This window comes from Sapajus apella, unplaced genomic scaffold (genome assembly GCF_009761245.1).
Source record: "Sapajus apella isolate SASKATOON/1434 unplaced genomic scaffold, GSC_monkey_1.0 scaffold123, whole genome shotgun sequence".
NCBI classification, from domain to species: Eukaryota; Metazoa; Chordata; class Mammalia; order Primates; family Cebidae; genus Sapajus; species Sapajus apella.
The window spans coordinates 1360013-1379914 of NW_022437063.1; the positions used below are offsets into that span (position 1 = coordinate 1360013).

Here is a 19902-nt window from a genome sequence, read left to right on the forward strand (position 1 = left end):
GGGGCTGATGGCAACACCTCCCTTATCTGCCTCGCAATATTATTTGAGGAATTAAATGCAATAACCCGGGAGAAAGTCCTGGTATGAAGTCAGGGCCACAGCCCGTCACCAGGGGCTTGAAGGAGGAGAAGGGGGTGTGTATTTCTGCCTGTACCACAGGGGCACCCCTTTCAGGCACTGGGCGCCTGGCTCCTGCTGTCTCATTTCCTCAGAGAGTCCTGGGCGGCCTGAGACTCCCTCACTGCTGTAGGCTTCAGAGCAGCATCTGTGCTGAGTAATATCCACGTGGGGGAGAAGCGGAGATCTCCTATGACAGTGTAGCTAGGCAGCCGTCAAAATCCTACCGCCAGCTTGTGGAAAAGGTCTTATTTGACAGGTGTCATGCCCCACAAGGCCTGTGCTCCGCAGCTGCACATTCCTAGCTGCAAAATATCAATAATTCTTACAGAGGGAGAGGGGGAGCCTTGCAGAGCTGTTGTGTCACCCCATCTGTTTGTAGGTGCTGGGGGGACTGATAATGAGGTGGGGACCGTTCTGGCCACGCTGCTGCTGTAGGTAGCCTGTGACTCTGTGGCTGGCACCTGGCTGGCCTCCATAAAGCCCTTCAGTCCCAGCTCTGACTGTGTCTCCGTGGAGAGACAAGCAGGCGATGTGCCGGGTGGTCAAGGCTGTGCTGGTGACCCACTTAGCAACAGCAGGAAAAGGAAGGGGATAACCACCCCATCCTTTCTTGATGGAGGGAGCCCTTCGTATTGTCGGCACTGCACATAATCAGTGAGGCTAATGTCAGGAAGCACGTGGTTTGTGTGAATCAGGGGAGAGGATTGTGCAGAAGTCAGAGAAGGGACCATGGAAAGAAACTGAGTGAAGGACTCTGTGAGGGGTTTACGTTCACTGAAAATATGTGACAGTTTCAGAAAGCAGCATTGGAGAGACATATATACTGGCTAAGTGGTACCTTCTTTGCCTACCTGAGCCTCAGAGGATATCTTTGCTCTTTTTTATCGTCTTTGAAAATCTATTAAAGCTTCTGTTGTGTAATGAGGGCAAGTGGGATTGTGACATTGGATTCCAGCAAATCTGTAAAAGGAAAAGACATTCTATATGGTGAAGGCAGAAGACGCTGTAGAAAGAGAATCGACTTTCTCAGCATGCAGGCAAAAACCGAGGGGAAGCCAGTGAGTTTCACTAGAGATCCCTCAGGCCCATTTACGTAATCTCAGTAAATATGTATCACCATCTGCCTTTGAGAGGTGGGGTTTAGTATTTGCATAGTTGAGGGAAACTGAGCTCCAGGCACATTGAACTACTTGCCCAAGGTTGCTTTTGTTCTTTTTTGAAACAGAGTCTCACTCTGTCGACAGCCTGGAGTGCAGTGGTGCAATCTCTTCTCACTGCAGTCTCCGCCTCTCAGGTTCGAGCAATTCTGCCTCAGCCTCCTGAGTAGCTGGGATTACAGGCACCTGCCACCATGTCCAGCTAATTTTTTGTATTTTTAGTAGATGGGGTTTCACTATGTTGGCCAGGCTGGTCTTGAACTGCTGACCTCATGATCCACCTGCCTCGGCCTCCCAAAGTGCTGGGATTACAGGCGTGAGCCACCATGCCCGGCCCCAGGGTTTTACAGCTGCGTTAGTTCAAGTGGACAAGAGGGCTGGGGCCATGCATCAAGAGCTAACAATGGTTTCACAGGATCTTCTGTTCCTCTCATCATTGTCAAACCCTGGTGGGTGATGCCCTGGTTAAATTGGCCACGGGGAGCGATGTGGTTGAGGAGCAGGCACTGTGGCAAAACTGTGCCTGGTGTTACAGACACACCTAAAGGGTCCTGGTCTCCTGCTCTTGGGATTGACACCTTATTTGGAAAAAGGATCTTTGCGGATATGCTTGGGATGAGGTCCTCCTGAAGTAGGGGGGGCCCCTAATTCAATATGACTGGAGCCCTTACGGGGAGGGGAGGCAAGACAAAGAGACAGACGCGGGAGGCAGAGACTCCACAGAGACTGGAGGGATGCAGCCACAAGCCAAGGAGACCCGAGGACTGACGGCCACCACCAGAAACTGGGACGAGGCCAGGACGGAGCCTCCCCTGGAGCCTTCAGTGAGAGCACGGCCCTGCCGACGCCTGGATCTCATACTTCTGGGCTCTGGACTTGGGAGAGAATCGATGTGTTGTTTTAAGCTGCCGGTTTGTGGGACTTTGTTACGGCGGCCACGGGACGCGAATACAGCCACCAGCTGGCCTTTGATCCTCTAATTGCCTCCACAGTTCTCCTGGCAGTAAGGGTTGTGAGTGAAACTTGAAGGTCACAGTTGGAAATCAAGTTAAAAGAACAAAACTGAAGTGCAGCATGAGAGTTCGTCGCCCTGAGAGGCAGCGCGAATGGCAAATACGGGCAGGCAGGGCTGGATCTGCATAAATTGTGGCTCCAGAAGGAAAGGCCCGGCCTGCTCTCCTCACCTGATCCTGGGAATGCTGAAAATATTTGTGTGCCTGATATCACCCCAATGCTAACTTCCCACCCCTTGAAAATTTCAAAACATCGTGTTACAAACGTTCTTTGTTGAAAAACTGCGATCTCTTTCTGTAAAGATACGAAGGATATTTCAGGTCCCATGAGCCATCCTGCCTCTGTAGGAATGAATCAACTCTGCCATCAAAGCTTGAAAGCCTCCGTAGATGGTTCATAAACATAGCCGTGGCTTCGTCCCCGTGAAGCTATTTACAAAAGAAGGCGGTGGGCCGGGGCTGGTGGCTCATGCCTGTAATCCCAGCACTTTGGGACGCTGAGGCAGGTGGATTGCTTGGGCCCAGGAGTTCAAGACCAGCCTGAGCAACATGGCGAGGCCCTGTCTCTGCAACAAATACAAAAATTAGTCGGGTGTGGTGGTGCGTGCCTGTAGTCTCAGCTGCTTGCGAGGCTGAGGTGGGAAGATCTCTTGAGCTCAGGAGGTCGAGGCGACAGTGAACCGTGACTGTACCACCCCAGCCTGGCAGAATGGCAAGGACAAGGGCTGGGCCAGATTTGCTCACTGGCTGCAGTTTGCCAATCCCTGGTTTAAACCAACAATTTAAATAACACACACGCATGTTTGTACGATGTGACGCTTTCTGGAAGCTCTCAGCGATGCCCTTGTAAAGGGTTCTGCTGCTGCTCCCTATGGCTTTGTCAGTGCTGCCCTGAATGGGTGTTAGGGCACCGTGCGGGCAGCTTTCCCAAACCTGTGGAAACCCAGACCCTTTGTCTTCTGCACACAGTGACACAGCAGCCGTTAACAGACTTCACTGACCAAATGTGTGGGTTTTTCCTACTCCAAGTGGTGGATACCAGCTGGGTGTCCTGTAATTCAATTCAATTCAGTTCGTTCTGACTCTACCTACCTGGAGATGGCATCAGATCCCACAGGGTGAGGGCTCAGTCCCCCATGACTCTGAACAGGCAGGGTTCCCACTGCCCCATCTTTGGGTTCAATTATTTGCTAGGGTGTCTCACAGAACTCAGGGAAACATTTACTGATATTTCCTGGTTTATTAAAAAGGCTATTACAAAGGGTAGAGATGAAGAGACGCGAACGGTGAGGGGTAGGGGAAGGGGCGCGGAGCTTCCATGCCCTCTCCGGGCATGCCGCTTTCCAAAAACCAAGCGTCGGCTCTCCGGAAACTCCCTGAATCCTGCCCTCTTGGGCTTTTTACGGAGCCTTATTGGATAGGCATGATTGACAGCCATTTAGAAATGGGACTGGACAGAAAGGGTGTGATCTCACACTAACAGACTGAGTGGACTGCCTGCAGCCTTCCTTCCTCCAGCGTGCGGGGCAGGCCCCTCTCTGGAGTGAGGTCTCATTACTCACAATCTGATGAGAGTCCTGCCTTGGGCAGGCGAAAGGGGGGCAGGAGAAGGTTAGAGAGATTCCGTTTCCTGAGGCCTAAAGTGTCCCAACATCTTTTATTATTATTTTCATTTATTTATTTATTTATTTTTGAGGTGAAGTTTCACTCATGTTACCCAGGCTGGAGTGCAATGGCGCGATCTCGGCTCACCGCAACCTCCGCCTCCTGGGTTCAGGCGATTCTCCTGCCTCAGCCTCCTGAGTAGCTGGGATTACAGGCACACGCCACCATGCCCAGCTAATTTTTTGTATTTTTAGTAGAGACGGGGTTTCACCATGTTGACCAGGATGGTCTCGATCTCTTGACCTCGTGATCCACCCGCCTCGGCCTCCCAAAGTGCTGGGATTACAGGCTTGAGCCACCGCGCCCGGCCTCATTTATTTATTTTTATTTGTTTGTTTTTTTGAGATGGAGTTTCACTCTTGTCGCCTAGGCTGGAGTGCAATGGTGCGATCTTGGCTCACTGCAACCTCTGCCTCCCGGGTTCCAGCATTTCTTCTGCCTCAGCCTCATTAAGTAGCAGGGATTATAGGTATGTGCCATCATGCCTGGCTAATTTTGGTATTTTTAGTAGAGATGGGGTTTCACCATGTTGGTTAGGCTGGTCTTGAACCCAGGTGATCTGCCCGCCTCAGCCTCCCAAAGTGCTGGGATTACAGGCGTGAGCCACTGTGCCTGGTCCTATTATTATTGAGACAGGGCTGGAATGCAGTGATGCAATCTTGGCTCACTGCAGCCTCTACCTCTCTGGCTCAAGTGATCCTCCCACCTCAGCCTTCTGAGTAGCTGGCACTACAGGTGTGCACCAGAATGCTTGGCTAATTTTTAAATTCTTTTGTAAACACAAAGTCTTACATGTTGCCCAGGTTGATCTTGAACTCCTGGGCTCAGGGAATCCTCCTGCCTCAGCCTCCCAGAGTGCTCATATGACAGCATGAGCTCCTCAGCTAGAGGAGTCAAACTCATGGAGACAGGAAGTGGAATGGCAGATGCCAGGGGCTGGGGGAGGGGGAACAGGGAGTTAGTGTTTCTGCCTTGCAAGAAGAGAAGAGTTTGGGGGATGACAGCGATGGTGGCACAGCGGTGAATGTCCTTAGTGCCACTGAACTATACGCTTTCAAAAAATGGTTAAAGTTGCTGGGCATGGTGGCTCATACCTGTAATCCCAGCATTGTGGGAGGCCGAGGTGGGCAGGTCACCTGAGGTCAGGAGTTTGAGACCAGCCTGGCCAACACGACAAAACCCCGTCTCTACTAAAACTATCAAAATTACCTGGGCGTGGTGGCATGCGCCTGTAATCCCAGCTGCTTGGGAGGCTGAGGCAGGAGAATTGCTTGAACCTAGGAGGCGGAGATTGCAGTGAGCCGAGATTGCGCCACTGCACTCTAGCCTGGCGCCTGGCGACAGAGCAAGACTGTCTCAAAAAAAGGAAAGAAAGAAAGAAAGAAAAGGTTAAAGTGAGAAACTTTGTGTTAAATGTACCTTCTACAATTAAAAGAATGAAAAAAAGTACCGGGAGATCTATTACTCATACAAAAGAGTGTACGTATGTATAGTTTACAGACTAATTTTAACGAAGTACCCAAGGTCCTGCTATCTAGCTTAAGAAATAACGTTGCCTGTCCCCCAAGCCATGTGTCCCATACCTCCGGCGCCCCTTCCTCCCCACCAGAGGTGACCAGTGCCGTCTTGAATGTTGTGCTTAGCATTTTGTATTAGTCAGGGTTCTCTGGACAAGCAGAACTGCTGGGAGATATGGATCTCTGTCTGTCTCCATCCATCTCTCTACATATACATTTGAAGAGATCGATGGTAAGGAGTTGGCTCATGTGGTTATGAGGCTGAGAAACCACAGGATCTTCAAGCTGGAGACCAGGAGGGCCGATGGTGTCAGCCCAAGTGTGGGAAGAGACCCACGTCCCAGCCGAGTGAATTCCCGGTGCCCTGCCTTTTGGCCTATTCGGGTCTCAAATGGATTGGCTGGGGCCACCCACACTGGGGAGGGCCATCTGTTGTGCCCATTCTACCGATTCTAATGCTAAGCTCATCGAGAAATACCCTCACAGGTACCCCAAGAACAAGGTTAGCCAAGTCCCAGATGGCTCCTCGCCCGGTCCAGCGGCTTGTCAGTGGACCTGGACCCACCTGCTTGTCTTTCCTTGTGTTTGGCAGGTGCATGCGCCCCCGTCCTTCACACTCTTCAGTTCTGCCAGACTTTGACCCTGATATGACGGGACCCCGCCGTGCGTGTTCTCCCACGCAGCAGCCCAGCTTTGGGGCACAGCCCCGGTTACTTGGGGCACCGTCGCCTCTGCTGTGTGGCCACATGGGAGCCCCCACCAGGAGCACCGTCCCCTTGTGACCTGGGAAGGGCGATTCCAGACCTGGGTTGCAGGTGGATTTCCTCCTGCTGAGTTTTAATTAAGAGGCAGGAGCAGGTGGGTGAAGGGCACACAGGCCGATGCAGGGTTGCCCAGGTTCAAATTCTGCCTGTTTCATTTTCTACCTGCTGAACCTCATTGGACAAGTTAATCTACCCCTCTGTGCCACAGGGTCTTTTTTTTTTTTTTTTTTTCTGTTTTGCCTCCCTTTGTTTTTGTTTTTGAGACAGGCTCTCCCTCTGTCACCCAGGCTGGAGTACAGTGGTGCAATCACGGCTCACTGAGTCTTGACCCTGTCGGCTTAAGTAGTCTACCTACCTCAGCCTCCTGACTAGCTGGGGTGGCAGGCACACACCACACCTGGCTAATTTTTTTTTTTTTTTTGAGTCAGAGTCTTGTTCTGTCGCCCAGGCTGGAGTACCGTGGCACGATCTCAGATCGTTGCAACCTCTGCCTCCCAGGTTCAAGCGATTTTCCTGCCTCAGCCTCTTGAGTAGCTGGGATTACAGGCACGTGCCACCCACCCAGCTAATTTTTGTACGTTTAGTAGAGACGGGGTTTCACCGTGTTGGCCAGGATGGTCTCGATCTCCTGAACTTGTGATCCACCTGCCTCAGCCTCCCAAAGTGCTGGGATTACAGGCATGAGCCACTATGCCAGGCCCCCTGGCTAATTTTTAAATTATTTGTTGAGACAGGGTTTCACTATGTTGCCCAGGCTGGTCTCAAACTCCTGGACTCAAGTGATTCTCCTGCCTCAGCCTCCCAAAGTGCTGGGATTGAGCGTGAGTCACCTCATCTGGCGTTTGTGCCCCAGTTTTCTCAATCAGACAATGACGCTAGCTCTCAGGTGAGGTGAGGGTGACTGTATGAGATGCCTGTAATTTGCACCTGCTCCGTGCCCAGCGAGTTAGAGGCTGGGGCCGAGCTGGGGGCTAGTGTTTTTGTTCCATGGTTTTCCTGCTGATAGTTTCTCTTTTTCTCTTTTTTTTTTTTTTTGTTGCTTGTCTCAACCTGACAGAAATGCTCAGCTTAGAAGCGTGTCGTTCCATTTGTGGGAAAATTAAACACATTTAAGAGTAAATTAAGGGACTTGTGATCGTTAACTAAATTATATTTTTTAAAAATGTAATGTACCAAGCAGCGCTAGGACATGCAGCACGCTCAGTAAATATTTGTTAGAATGAATGATAATTTTATGAGCCCATCAATTCATAGCTAATGGGATTATTTGGTTCTAGAACTAATGAAGTGACTGTAGAGCAATAACATCTTCTAAAAATAATCTCCGTGCTTGCCAAAAATCCAAAACTGGGGGAAGAGGCTCATGCTGGATCTCACCCAAGAGCGAGGCCCGAGCAGAACTGGACGCTGTGTCCCGGGATCTGTCTGAGGGGGCACCTGTGACTTGGCAGGGGTGGCTTTGAAGCCTGAGTTTGCCAGCACTCTGGGAGGACTGGGTCTCGGGGGAGGCCTGCCCTTGCTCAGCTCAGGAGACCAGTGGATACAACAGGATGCCCACCTGCATTTCATGGTTTATATCGTGCCCGATGTGTGGCAGCCCGGGGTCTCAGCGCTTGGCGCCTGTGGGACTGAGAGAGGAGTCAGTCTAGCACTGGACCCCTGCTTGGTGGGGGAGGGGAGTGGGAAAGGAGGGAGAGGGTAGAGAGGGGGCTGGAGCCCCAATCCCATAGCTTAGGTCCTGGGAAGCCCTGTGGGTTCATGCTTGCCTTGTGGGGAGGTTGGGCAGCTCAAGTGCGAACCAGGAGTCTCCCAGTGTGGCACGAGCTTTGCTGGAAGCCTGGGCTCTTCGAGAGGGGTGGGGCTTCATCCTCCTGCCTGCCTTTCTGTCTGGGGTGGGAAGGGACATAACTTCCCTGAACCTTGGTCGCCTCCCCTGTCCAGTGGAAGAAAGGAAGACACCTGCCTAACTGGGCTCTTGAAAATAATAAACGAGATAATACACAATCTGCATTAGTTTCCTAGGCCTGACATAGCAACAGGGTACCCCACACTGGCTGCTTTACCGCGCACAAGTTTATTCTCTCTCAGCTCTGGAGGCTGGAAGTTCAAGATCAAGGTGTCAGCAGGCCTTGCTCCGTCTGAAGGCTCCAGGGAGGAATCCTTCCTGCCTCTCCGGGCTCCTGGGGACGGTGGGCAGTCCTTGGCATATCTGGATTTGCCGCCACCTCACTCCCATCTGCCTCCGTAGTCACAGGCGTCGTCTCTGCAGGCCTCTCCGTGTCTTGCTGTGGTCTTCTTCTCTCTGCATGTCAGCGTCCACATTTCTCTCTCCCATATGGACACCAGCTGAGCCCACCCTGGTCCAGTATGACCTCATTCTAAGTTGAGTACATCTGCAAAGACCCTGGTTCCAAATAAGGCACATTCTCCGGGTCTAGGTGGACATGGATTTTATTTTATATTTTATTTTTTGAGATGGAGTCTCACTCTATATGCTAGGATGGAGTGCAATGGCATGATCTCCGCTCACTGCAACCTCCACCTCCCCAGTTTAAGTAATTCTCCTGCCTCAGCCTCCTGAGTAGCTGGGGTTGCAGGCACGCCCCACCACGCCCAGCTAATTTTTGTATTTTTAGTACAGATGGGGTTTCACCAAGTTGCCCAGGGTGGTCTCGAACTCCCGAGCTCAGGCAATTCACCCGTCTCAGCCTCCCAAAGTGTTGGGATTACAGGCGTGAGCCACCGCCATCGGACATGGATTTTGGATGGGACATCATTCAGCCCATGGTACCTGGTGCTCAGTTAGTGACTAAAACTTACGAGTTATGGTCACTTGTTATTACCTTCACAGATGAGGGTGTGGTGAGGGGAAACAGAAGCACGGTTGATTGTGTCTCCTCAGTTCTGCACCCACCGTGGTCCCCCCCCTGCTTTTTTTTGAGAGAGAGTCTTGCTCTTGTCACTCAGGCTGGAGTGCACTGGTGTGATCTGAGCTCATTGGCAACCTCCATCTCCCAGACTCAAGCGATTCTCTTTCCCACCACCATGCCTGGCTAATTTTTGTATTTTTAGCAGAGACAGGGTTTCACCATGTTGGCCAGGCTGGTCTTGAACTCCAGCCCTCAGGTGATCCTCCCTGAGGTGCTGGGATTATAGGTGTGAGCCACCGTGCCCAGCGCCGTGGCTGATTTTGAAGACTGTTCTAGGTCTTGATGGGAAATCGGAGGAGGACTTGTTCTTCTCTTTGGATTAAATAAAAGATGGTGAGGGCTGAGTTGGCACAGTGCCCACAGCTTACAAACTGCCAAGCCCTTTTAGGCTGACTTCTGCTGAATCATTTCATCCTGTTCCATTTGTCAGCCGTAAGGTAAGCAGCAGTTTTTCTGACATATATTCCTTTTGAATAAATGCTACTCGCTGTCAGCCTTGGGAGGTAGAAGGCACCGTGTGCTATCCCAAGCTCATTCTCAGGGGAGAAGAGATGACCACTGCCACAAAATGTGAGTGTTGGGGGTACATTCAGGTGTCACATACGTGGTGTTGTCTCAGCTTAATAAAAAAAAAGATGTCGGCCGGGCGCGGTGGCTCACACCTGTAATCCCAGCACTTTGGGAGGCTGAGGTGGGTGGATCATGAGGTCAGGAGTTCAAGACTAACTTGGCCAAAATGGTGAAACCTCGTCTCTACTAAAAATACACACACACACACACACACACACACACACACACACACACACACACACAAATTAGCTGGGCATGGTGGCACATGCCTGTAATCCTAGCTACTCAGGAGGTTCAGGTAGAGAATTGCTTAAACTCGGGAGGTGGAGGTTGCAGTGAGCCAAGATCACGCCACTGCGCTCCAGCCTGGGCGCCAGAGTGAGACTCCATCTCAAAAAACTAAAAACTAAAAATAAAAAAAAATTTAAAAAGATGTCGTACACCTTTTTCTATAAAAAGTCTCACTTAGCGTGTTTGACAGGCACAGATGTGTTATTAAACACTTGCAAAGCCTGCTGTCATTTGGTTTTCAACAGCATGCGTCATCTTTGGTGGAGTGTGTTAGCGCAGCGTCATGGGAGGGAGGTGAGAGGCACCCAGCCTGCAGTGTCTCCACCGTGATGCCTTCTCTGCTTGCTCTCAGGAGAAATCTTCTTTCCCTGTGTTCTAGGAAGGCAGAAAGGGCACTCAGAAATGTAGGGTGGTTCCTTGTGTCAGCATTTCATGGCTGAGACCAGGTGCAGTTGCTCACATCTGTCACCACCGCACTTTGCGAGGCTGAGGCGGGTGGATCACCTGAGGTCAGGAGTTTGAGACCAGCCTGGGCAACATGGCGAAACCCCGTCTCTACTAAAAATACAAAAATTAGCCGGGTATGGTGGCAAGTGGCTGTAATTCCAGCTACTTGGGAGGCTGAGGCAGGAGAATCACCTGAACCCAGGAGGTGGAGGTGGCAATGAGCTGAGATTGCACCACTGCACTCCAGCCTGGGCGACAGAAGGAGAGTTCTTCTCAAAAAAAAAAAAAAAAAAAAAAGAAAAAAGAAAAAGATTTTCATGGTTGATTGTTACAGGACCATCTATAGTTTCAAGATCTGAGGCGAGGGAACTATTTTTTTTTTTTAATTTTATTGCATTTTAGGTTTTGGGGTACATGTGAAGAACATGCAAGATTGTTGCATAGGCACACACGTGGCAGTGTGATCTGCTGCCCTCCTCCCCTTCACCCACATCTAGCACTTCTCCCCAGCTCCCCTCCCCCCGCTGTCCCTCCCCTATTTCCCCCCAACAGACCCCAGTGTGTGATGCTCCCCTCCCTGTGTCCATGTGTTCTCATTGTTCAACACCCGCCTATGAGTGAGAACATTCGGTGTTTGATCTTCTGTTCTTCTGTCAGTTTGCTGAGATTGATGGTTTCCAGGTTCATCCATGTCCCTACAAAGGACACAAACTCATCGTTTTTGATGGCTGCATAATATTCCATGGTGTATATGTGCCACATTTTCCCTGTCCAGTCTATCATCGATGGGCATGTGGGTTGGTTCCAGGTCTTTGCTATTGTAAACAGTGCTGCCATGAACATTCGTGTGCACGTGTCCTTATAGTAGAATGATTTACAATCCTTTGGATATATACCCAGTAACAGGATTGCTGGGTCAAATGGAATTTCTATTTCCAGGTCCTTGAGGAATTGCCACACTGTCTTCCACAATGGTTCAATTAATTTACACTCCCACCAGCAGTGTAAAAGTGGGGAACCATTTTCAATAGGAAACTTTTCAATGTGGGAGCAGCAGAAAGCGAGGTTGAGCCAGAAGAAATTGCTGGTGGGAGGATGGTGGAAGCCGGGAGCTTTGAGGTTCAAAAATCCTGGTGTGTTGAGTCGGGTGGTGAGGAAACCGGAGCTTAGGGTGAGTTACACCTGGTCGGACTTACCTGGGCAAATGTCATGCTGTAACCCAGCTACATTAGGTGTTAATATCTGGACAAAAGGTGGAATGCACCTGAGTTCTTTGAGCGTAGGCCAAGGAGACGTCTCATAGTTCGATGCTGCTCAAGAAGAGAAACAAGGCGGGTGCTGTGGCTCACACCTGTAATCCTAACACTTTCGGAGGCTGAGGTGGGTGGATTGTTTGAGGTCAGGAGTTCAAGACCAGCCTGCCCAACATGGTGAACCCTCATCTCTAATAAAAATACAAAAATTAATTGGGTGTGGTGATGGGCATCTGTAATCCCAGCCACTTGGGAGGCTGAGGAAGGAGAATTGCTTGAACCCAGGAGGCAGAGGTTGCGATGAGCTGAGATCGTGCCACTGCACTCCAGCCTGGCCAACAAGAGTGAAACTTTGTCTTAAAAAAAGAAAGGAACTAAGGGTAATGCTCGTGTTCCCTGGTTATTATAAAAAAGTTGGTGGACTAGGCGTGGTGCCTCACACCTGTAATCCCAGCACTTTGGGAGGCGGAGGTGGGTGGGTCATGAGGTCAAGAGTTCAAGACCAGCCTGGCCAATATGGTGAAACCCTGTCCCTACTAAGAATACAAAAATTACCTGAGTGTGGTGGCGGGTGCCTATAATCCCAGCTACTAGGGAGGCTGAGGTGGGAGAATTGCTTGAACCCGGGAGGAGGAGGTTGCCGTGAGCCGAGATTGTGCCACTGCACTCCAGCCTGGGGACAGAGCAAGACTCCATCTCAGAAAAAAAAAAAAAGAAGATGGTAACGGGGACAGGTGAGCTGCAGAGGAGGAGGCACACAAGGCGAGGCCTGGGAGGGCCCTGAGCACAGGAGCTTCCGTCGCCCTGGAGTTGAGGTGCACCACCCTGCTGGCCCCTGGATGTGTTCACCCATCTGGACGCTCTTCACACCCTGCAGTTCAGGGATTTTTATGGAGCCTTCACCACATTGGGTGTGTCTGGTTATTAGCGCAGTCTCCAGCTCCTCTCCCCTTTCTGGAGGGTGGGATGTGGGGGCGGGGTGTGGAGCTGAAAGCTCCAGGCTTCTAATCATGTCTGGGTCTTTCTGGTGCTCAGCCCCCACCCAACAGCCACGAAGAGTCTCCTCATTAGAATAAAATATCCTTTTATTTCCCTGGAAATTCCAAGGGATTAGGAGCTTTGTGTTAGGAACCAGGGTCAAAGACCAAATATTGGAACAAAAGGTTCTCTTGGCACCTGGAAATTACAAGGGTCTTAGGATCTGTGTGCCAGGGACTGGTGGCAGAGACCAATATGAATATTTTTTGTTTGTTTTTTTGAGATGGAGTCCCTGTCACCCAGGCTAGAGTGCAGTGGTATGATCTCAGCTTACTGCAGCCTCTGCCTCCCAGGTTCAAGTGATTCTCCTGAGCAACTGGGATTACAGGTGTGCACCATCATGCCCAGCTAATTTTTGTATTTTTAGTAGAGATGAGGTTTCACTATGTTGGCCAGGCTGGCCTCAAACTCCTGACCTCAGGTGATCCACCTGCCTCGGCCTCCCAAAGTACTGGGATTACAGGTGTGAGATATCGCACCTGGCTCAATATGAATATTTCTTATTACTTCACAAGCATCTGCCGTGTGTCCTCTGGTCCCCATCCTCAGCGTTGTGGTTAAGAGGGTGCCCGATAGGGAGGGTACCGGGGTAGTGGGGCTGGGGAGTGGTTTCCGGGTACACTGATCCCCAGGGTGTGTGTGGTTGTCCGGTTCACTCAGTCCTTGTGGCCTGCTCGGTCCTGGGGGTCCACAGTCACAGAGGGCACGGTCTGTGCTCCAGGGGGTGGGCAGCTGCTCCTGTACAGATGAGTTGGAAGGTGACTTCCTTCAGGGCATGTGAGGAGCTCTCAGTGACCAGGCCGGCTCGGAGCCTCAGTTTTGGCTGAGCTCATACGCTCTCTGTTGCCACATTCCATGTCACTTCCCAGGCCTCCCCTGCAGCCCATTCTCGGGGTCAGGTGTTCCGTGGACAGGGTGTGATGCCGCCTTTGATGTCAGAGGCCTGGGATCGCTTTCCTCCTCGGTCTGTGTGGGGTCAGTGGTGCTCTCACCCGTCTCATGCCCTGCCATGCAAAGGCAGAGGGTTGGTGTCGGGTGGTGCTGGGGACTAAGTGCAATAACCCACTGTGTTAAGACGCCCGGGGATCGCATGTGTGACGCCGGCCACGTCAGCCCAGTCTTCCTTCCTGCGGAGACCACTGGCCCTTGGTGCAGCCAGCCTGGTTTTAGTCACGCCAAAGCCCCGCTGTTTGGGAGGGTGGTGTTTGGAAGCGTGGCCGCAGGGCCTTGGATTCCTTTCTCTTCCCACATGTTTTGTGGAGAGGAGTAACACAGACATGGGCCGTGCCCAGGTGGAGGTGATGTTAGGAAAGCAGACAGGAGCTCAGAGCAGGGAATGTTTGTGGACTTGCGTCTGTGGAAGGGTCTGGCTGAGTTCCCCAGAGGCTGGGGTTAGTGTTCAAGTTCTGATGCTTCAGACCCGGAGGCCTTTGGAGGTCAAAGGACGTGACCTTGAAGAGGCGGTTCTCACTTGTGGGCCTAGGAGAGGTTATTGGCTTTAAAACATTACTTTACATAATTATAGGTGGTTCGTACCTATAATCCCAGCACTTTGGGAGGCAGAGGCTGGAGGATCGCTTGAGCCCAGGATTTGGAGACCAGCCTGGCCAACAAAGTGAGACCCCTGTCGCTACAAAACCAACAAACACGCAAAACCAGTTAGCTGGATTTGATGGCATGCACCTGCAGTCTCAGCTACTCAGGAGGCTCAGGTGGGAGGGTCACTTGAGCCCAGGAAGCTGAGGCTGCAATGAGCCGTGATTGCACTAATGCACTTCAGCCTGGGTGACAGAGTGAGACCGTGTCTCAAAACAGCAACAGCAAAACCATTAATCCAGATAGTTCTAGGATGAGGGGGCTCAGAGCTAGAGGGGCCTTTGCGGGTTCTTTCCATGGATGCCCAGGTTTGGTTGATTGTATGAAACTGAAGCAGGAGCGGTGAGGAAGAAACCTCCCAAACACCGAACTGAGGAAGGAAGTGGCTGAAGCCTCCTTCTCCGCGCTCCCCGACCTGCAGCTGCTCTCCCCTTTTATAGGCTTACAACACTAAAGGGGAGACTGAGGTGGAAGTATGTCATTGTCCATTTGCTGGACCTCCGACCTTACAATCTTTTGGCGTCATTGATTTGCTAATTCATATGCAGCATGAGCGGGGACCGGCAGAGGAGGGGCTTACAGAGACAAGACAGAAGCAACAAGCTTGTTTGTTGGCAGAGATGTTTCCAGGAGGGAGCCTGGCCCGTGGCGACGTGGGGGCGTGACCCAGTGCCGGGCTCCAGCTGTCGGGCTCAACATTCACCTGGAGCTCTTTCAAGGTTCACAGACAGCAGAGACGCTGGGAACTAAAGACGGAGTCATTTTCTCAGGTCTTCGGTATCTTATTTTATTTTTTTCCTTTTTCACCCTCCTTCCCATCTGGAAGAGGGGGAGGGACGAGGTGAAATAGAAGGAGGTAAGGGGGTCTCCCCTCTCAAAACCAAGAGGAAATGTACAGGGTTTTTGTGGACAAAGGAAAGTGTCATTTCTCTGGGTTTTGCTTTGAATGTCAGTGGGCGAGGCCCTCGGAGCTTATGTGGGGCCAGCCCAGGCTGTCCCGGGTTCCCCACCGAGACTCTGGAACCTGGGCTCTTTCTCCCACTGGGTTCCCAGTGCTCACTGACTAATTTTGGTGTTTTGTGGGGACCCTTTATCTATCTGCTTCGTCTTCCGCAGATGAATCAGGGGAAGTGGTGTCATCATCGTGGTGCTGAGGGCTGCTCCTGGGTGGGGGTTCTCAGAAAGATGATATTTTATTACCTTCTCCCTCATTTTATTTACTTTCTGTTTTTTTTAGAGGCTGGGTCTCTCCATGTTGCCCAGGCTGGTCTTGAACTACTGGGCTCAAGCGATCCTCCTGCCTCGGCCTCCCAAAGTGCTAGGATTACAGGTGTGACTTTTAAGAAGTGGTAGATTCCACTGTAGCCACCCACCCGGTACACAGCAGTCCTTTAATGACTTTTTCTCCCCTCTTCTCCCTCATCCTCCTCCTTTCTTCTTCTTTCTTTTTCCTCTTCTTTCTTCTTCTTCAACAGGGTCTCACTCTGTTGCCCAGGCTAGAGTGCAGTGGCATGACCATAGGCTCAGGTGATTCTCCTGCTTTGGCTTCCTGAGTAACTGGAACTGCAGGTGTGTGCCATTGTATCTGGCTTTGTTTTTAGAGGGACTGCGTCTCACTCTGTTGCCCAGGCTGGTCTCCAACTCCTGCTTGAAGTGGGCTCAGGCAGTCCGCCCGCCTCGGCCTCCCAAAGTGCTGGGATTACAGGTGTCGGCCACTGTGCCAGGCCGCCTTAATTGATTCTGAAAATGGCACATTAAGAGCTGGGTCTTGGCTGTGTTGCCCACATTGTGAAATCCCCTTGCCTGGAAGATAGGAGGCAATCGATGCATACGTGGTGAATGAATGAAATGTTGTTAGTTGCATTACATTGAAATGGCCTAAACCTGACTCTAGGATGTGACTACCAGGCTGCTGATTCCTTTATGATTTTTCAAGTGCATAGTTATTTTCCTTTTAAAAGCTAGTCACGTTTCCTTTCCTGAGTGACCCTATGTTACTTCTGCCTCCTCCCCTGAGCACCAGCCCCAGGCATCTTCTTGGCCAGCTTGGTGGATGGACACATGTCAGGAAGACCCTGCAGGTGCTCCAGGCAGGGGTTCTTGCCCCCACCATCCTTTGTGGGGGGTACTGGGCAGATGGAAAGGCCCTCTCTGTGGAGCGCTAGGCTGGTGAGGGCCTTCCTGGCTGTGCCCTCATGATGTCCTGACTTGGCTGTGGAGGCATCTCCTGGGCCACCAAGTGCCATTCGCTGTCCTGGCCTTGAATTCCTGTATCAGGTCTCCCAGCAGGAAAGCTTTTTTTTTCTTTTTTTTTTTTTTTTTGTGTAGAAAAAAAATTTTTTAAAAAGAGAGAAACAGGAGAAGGAGAGAGAAAGAAACAGCTAACTCACACTGAGTGAGAGAATCAAGAAAGATGGAATCCAGGAGAGGAAAGCAGCTTCCACACTGAGTGGAAGGCAATAGAGAGAGATGGAGTTTAGGAGGGGACGACAGGCTTCCACGAGAGAGTGATGTAGGGGACCCCAGAGGGAGAATCCAGGAGAGAGAAAGATGGCTTCCACGAAGGGGGTGTTAGTGGAAGGGGATGAAAACTGTTAAAACCAGTGTTGGGGACCACATCAGTGTTGGGGACCCTCATCAGCTTTGGGGATCCTCATTAGTGTTGGGGACTGCATCAGCATTGGGGACCACATCAGCGTTGGGGACCCTCATCAGCATTGGGGAACCTCATCAGCGTTGGGGAACCTCATCAGTGTTGGGGATCCTCATCAGTGTTGGGGATCCTCATCAGCGTTGGGGACTCTCATCAGTGTTGGGGATCCTCATCAGTGTTGGGGATCCTCATTAGTGTTGGGGACCTGCATTGGCATTGGGAACCACATCAGCATTGGGGACCCTCATCAGCGTTGAGGACCCTCATTGGCGTTGGGGACCCTCATCGGCGTTGGGGACCCTCATCGGCGTTGGGGACCCTCATGGGCGTTGGGAACCCGCATCGGTGTTGGGAACCCTCATTAGCATTGGGTGTCTCTCTTTGTTGCCACAAGCCCTGGTTTCTACTCTGGATGAAGCTTGGCTTGTGCCGAGTTCTATGGGAGTGGAGTGATGGGGGACAGGGGTGACCGGCAGGTTGAGAGCCCTTACTGCTGATCCTGGCCTCAAATGGGAGAGGTGCACTAGTGCCCCTGGGAGTGGGCCATGCCCCAGTCCACTGCCTGCCCCAGAGCCCCCGCCTGGAGCACCTGCTGGGTTGAGACAGGGGCCTCTAGTGAACCTCCTGGGGGCCTACCGTGGGCCTCATCGCTTCAGCAGACCTGGGAATTGTCAGTTCATCCAGCAATGCCTCCAGGAAGCCAGCCTCGGGAAGGAGCTTCCACGGGGAGTTGGGGGACTGGTAATTAGAATAAATAAAAGCTAATCGTGCTTCCTGGGTACCAGGCACCACTGAAATTCATGGAGTCCTACAGCAGCACTTGAGGTTGGTCATTGTTCTTAACCCCTTTTTACCTACCAGGGACCCAGACCAGACAGGGAGCCCACCTGCGTCACCTGGTGGGGAGGGGCTGGGCCTGGTGTTGAAGCCAGGAGAGGGTTCAGGCCCAGGAAGTGCGGAGCAAGCTGCCGGCCAAGCTGGGTGTCACGTGAGTCCTGTTCCTCCCCTCATTCCAGGACCCTCCTTTGGGGAAGTGAGCGCTCCCGAGAGCAACCTCCGTGTTGGGGCGGCCTCAGCTGGGCTTCTGGTTTCTGTGTTTGGCATTTGATTTCTGTTGTTGTGGAAACGGGGTGACAAGTGTACCTCATGTTGTAGCCAGCGCGTGGGAGGTGCAGCTGGGGCGGCGCGTGCCCACGGCGGTGCCACCTCTGGCTGGGGGTCAGGCGGAGACCCAGCCCCGTGCCAGCTTGCAGACCCCCGGTCACCTCTCCTGTCTCGGGGACCAGAGAGCAAAGGCGATGGGAGGCCAACATCTGTTGTTCAGTTTTTCTCTGAGCCACATGGGTCTTCAGGCACTCCAGGGGCCTGGGCGTGCTCTTCCTTCCTTCTTTGTGCGTGGGGGTTTCTCTGGGGAGCAGTTGCCCTGGCCCATCAGGCCGTTGGGAATCAAGACAGAAATAATGGTCTGTGGTCAGCAAGGCGTTATCTCTGGAAACACCCCGGTCCTCCTGTGGCCTGACCTTCTTGTGGCCTTCCTCAAAGCCTCCCCAAAGAGGCTTTCTCTTGAAGTGCAAGTCATGGTGGCACCCCTGCAAGGTCCCTATATGAACAGGGTGTGCATCCTGCCTGCCCTCCGACGCCCGCCAGCCGTGCTGGTCTGCAGAGCCACCGCCTGCCACCGCCAGACACAGCCTCCTCGCCAGTGAGTTTTGTTTGCTTTCTTACTGTTTTCAGCAGGAGCTAAGCCCAGGCCAGCCCCTCTTTTCTTTTCTGCTTTATGACAGAATTTTGTTTTGCAAGAATGGACCCTGGGTGGCTGCTTGACTTTTCCCAGGAAGGCGATGGGGACTTTTGGTGTTAGGAGGATGGGGACGGGGGTCCAGCTTGTCTCACCGCAGCGCCAGATGGATGAGGGTCTGACTTGTGGACTGAGGTCTCCAGCCCTCCGCTGGGACGAGTAGATCTTTAGGCCCAGAAGAATGTGATTTGGAACATTCTCAGGAACATGTCGTAATTAAGATTTTCTTTTTCATGGGGGTACATGATACTATGGGTCTCTCCCTTTTTTTTTTTTTGTTTGTTTGTTTGTTTTTTAGATGGAGTCTTGCTCTTTCGCTCTTGTTGCCCAGGCTGGAGTGCAGTGGCTCAATCTCGTCTCACTGTGACCTCCGCCTCCCAGGTTCAAGCAATCCTCCTGCGTCAGCCTCCCAAGTAGCTGGGATTACAGGCGCCTGCCGCCACGCCTGGTTAATTTTTGTAGTTTCAGTAGAGGCGGAGGTTCACTGTGTTGGCCAGGCTGGTCTTGAACTCCTGACCTCAGGTGAGCCACCCACCTCGGTCTCCCAGAATGCTGGGATTACAGGCGTGAGCCACCGTGCCCGGCCGTGGGCTTCTCTTTAGTGGTCTTCAGCTCTGTGTTTCCTGCTAAGCAGCCCATCATGGTGGCCAGTGTCTGGCTTTCCCCTGGTCACCGCTGGATAAGACATTCGGTCTGTCTTGTCTTTGGGAGGCAGAGTCAGTGAAGGTACTTTGCATTGGGCATGCCTGGGGGTGAGCCCAGCTCTGCTGTCAGTAGCACCCATTGTGACAGTCAGCCCCGCTGCCCCATGTTGGATTTTTCCTCCTGTAAAATGGGAGCAGCAGTTGAGCTGATGTGTCTTGGGCTTTCTGTGTCCCAGGGACTGTCCCAGCCTCTTAACTTGCTTTGCTTGGTGCTGTCCTCCTAAAAACTTTTCTTTTACAGTTGAGGAATCTGAAGCCCAGAGAGGTTAAGTAACCTGCCCAAGGTCACACAGCAGATGGGAATGGGAGTCAGGCGCGTACCCAACCACTTGGCACCCCTAGTCAGGGCTCTTAACCTCAGCTTGAAGGCTGTCTCCCTGGGCCCT

At 52.0% G+C, this 19902-nt stretch overlaps 1 protein-coding gene across 4 annotated transcripts in view; it reads left to right on the forward strand.

Moving 5' to 3' along the window:
- PARVB (parvin beta) overlaps window positions 1-19902 on the forward strand; it is a 143447-nt gene that overhangs the window by 25854 nt on the left and 97691 nt on the right. Inside the window, exon 1 of one of the 4 annotated variants that reach the window (XM_032261412.1) lies at window positions 18587-18716. The exons of the other annotated variants lie outside the window; for them this stretch is intronic. Within the exon in view, the coding sequence (XP_032117303.1) occupies window position 18716 (1 nt within the window). The 5' untranslated portion in view covers window positions 18587-18715. Of the gene's footprint in view, window positions 1-18586; window positions 18717-19902 lie in introns of those variants that run through there. 4 annotated transcript variants of the gene reach the window in all.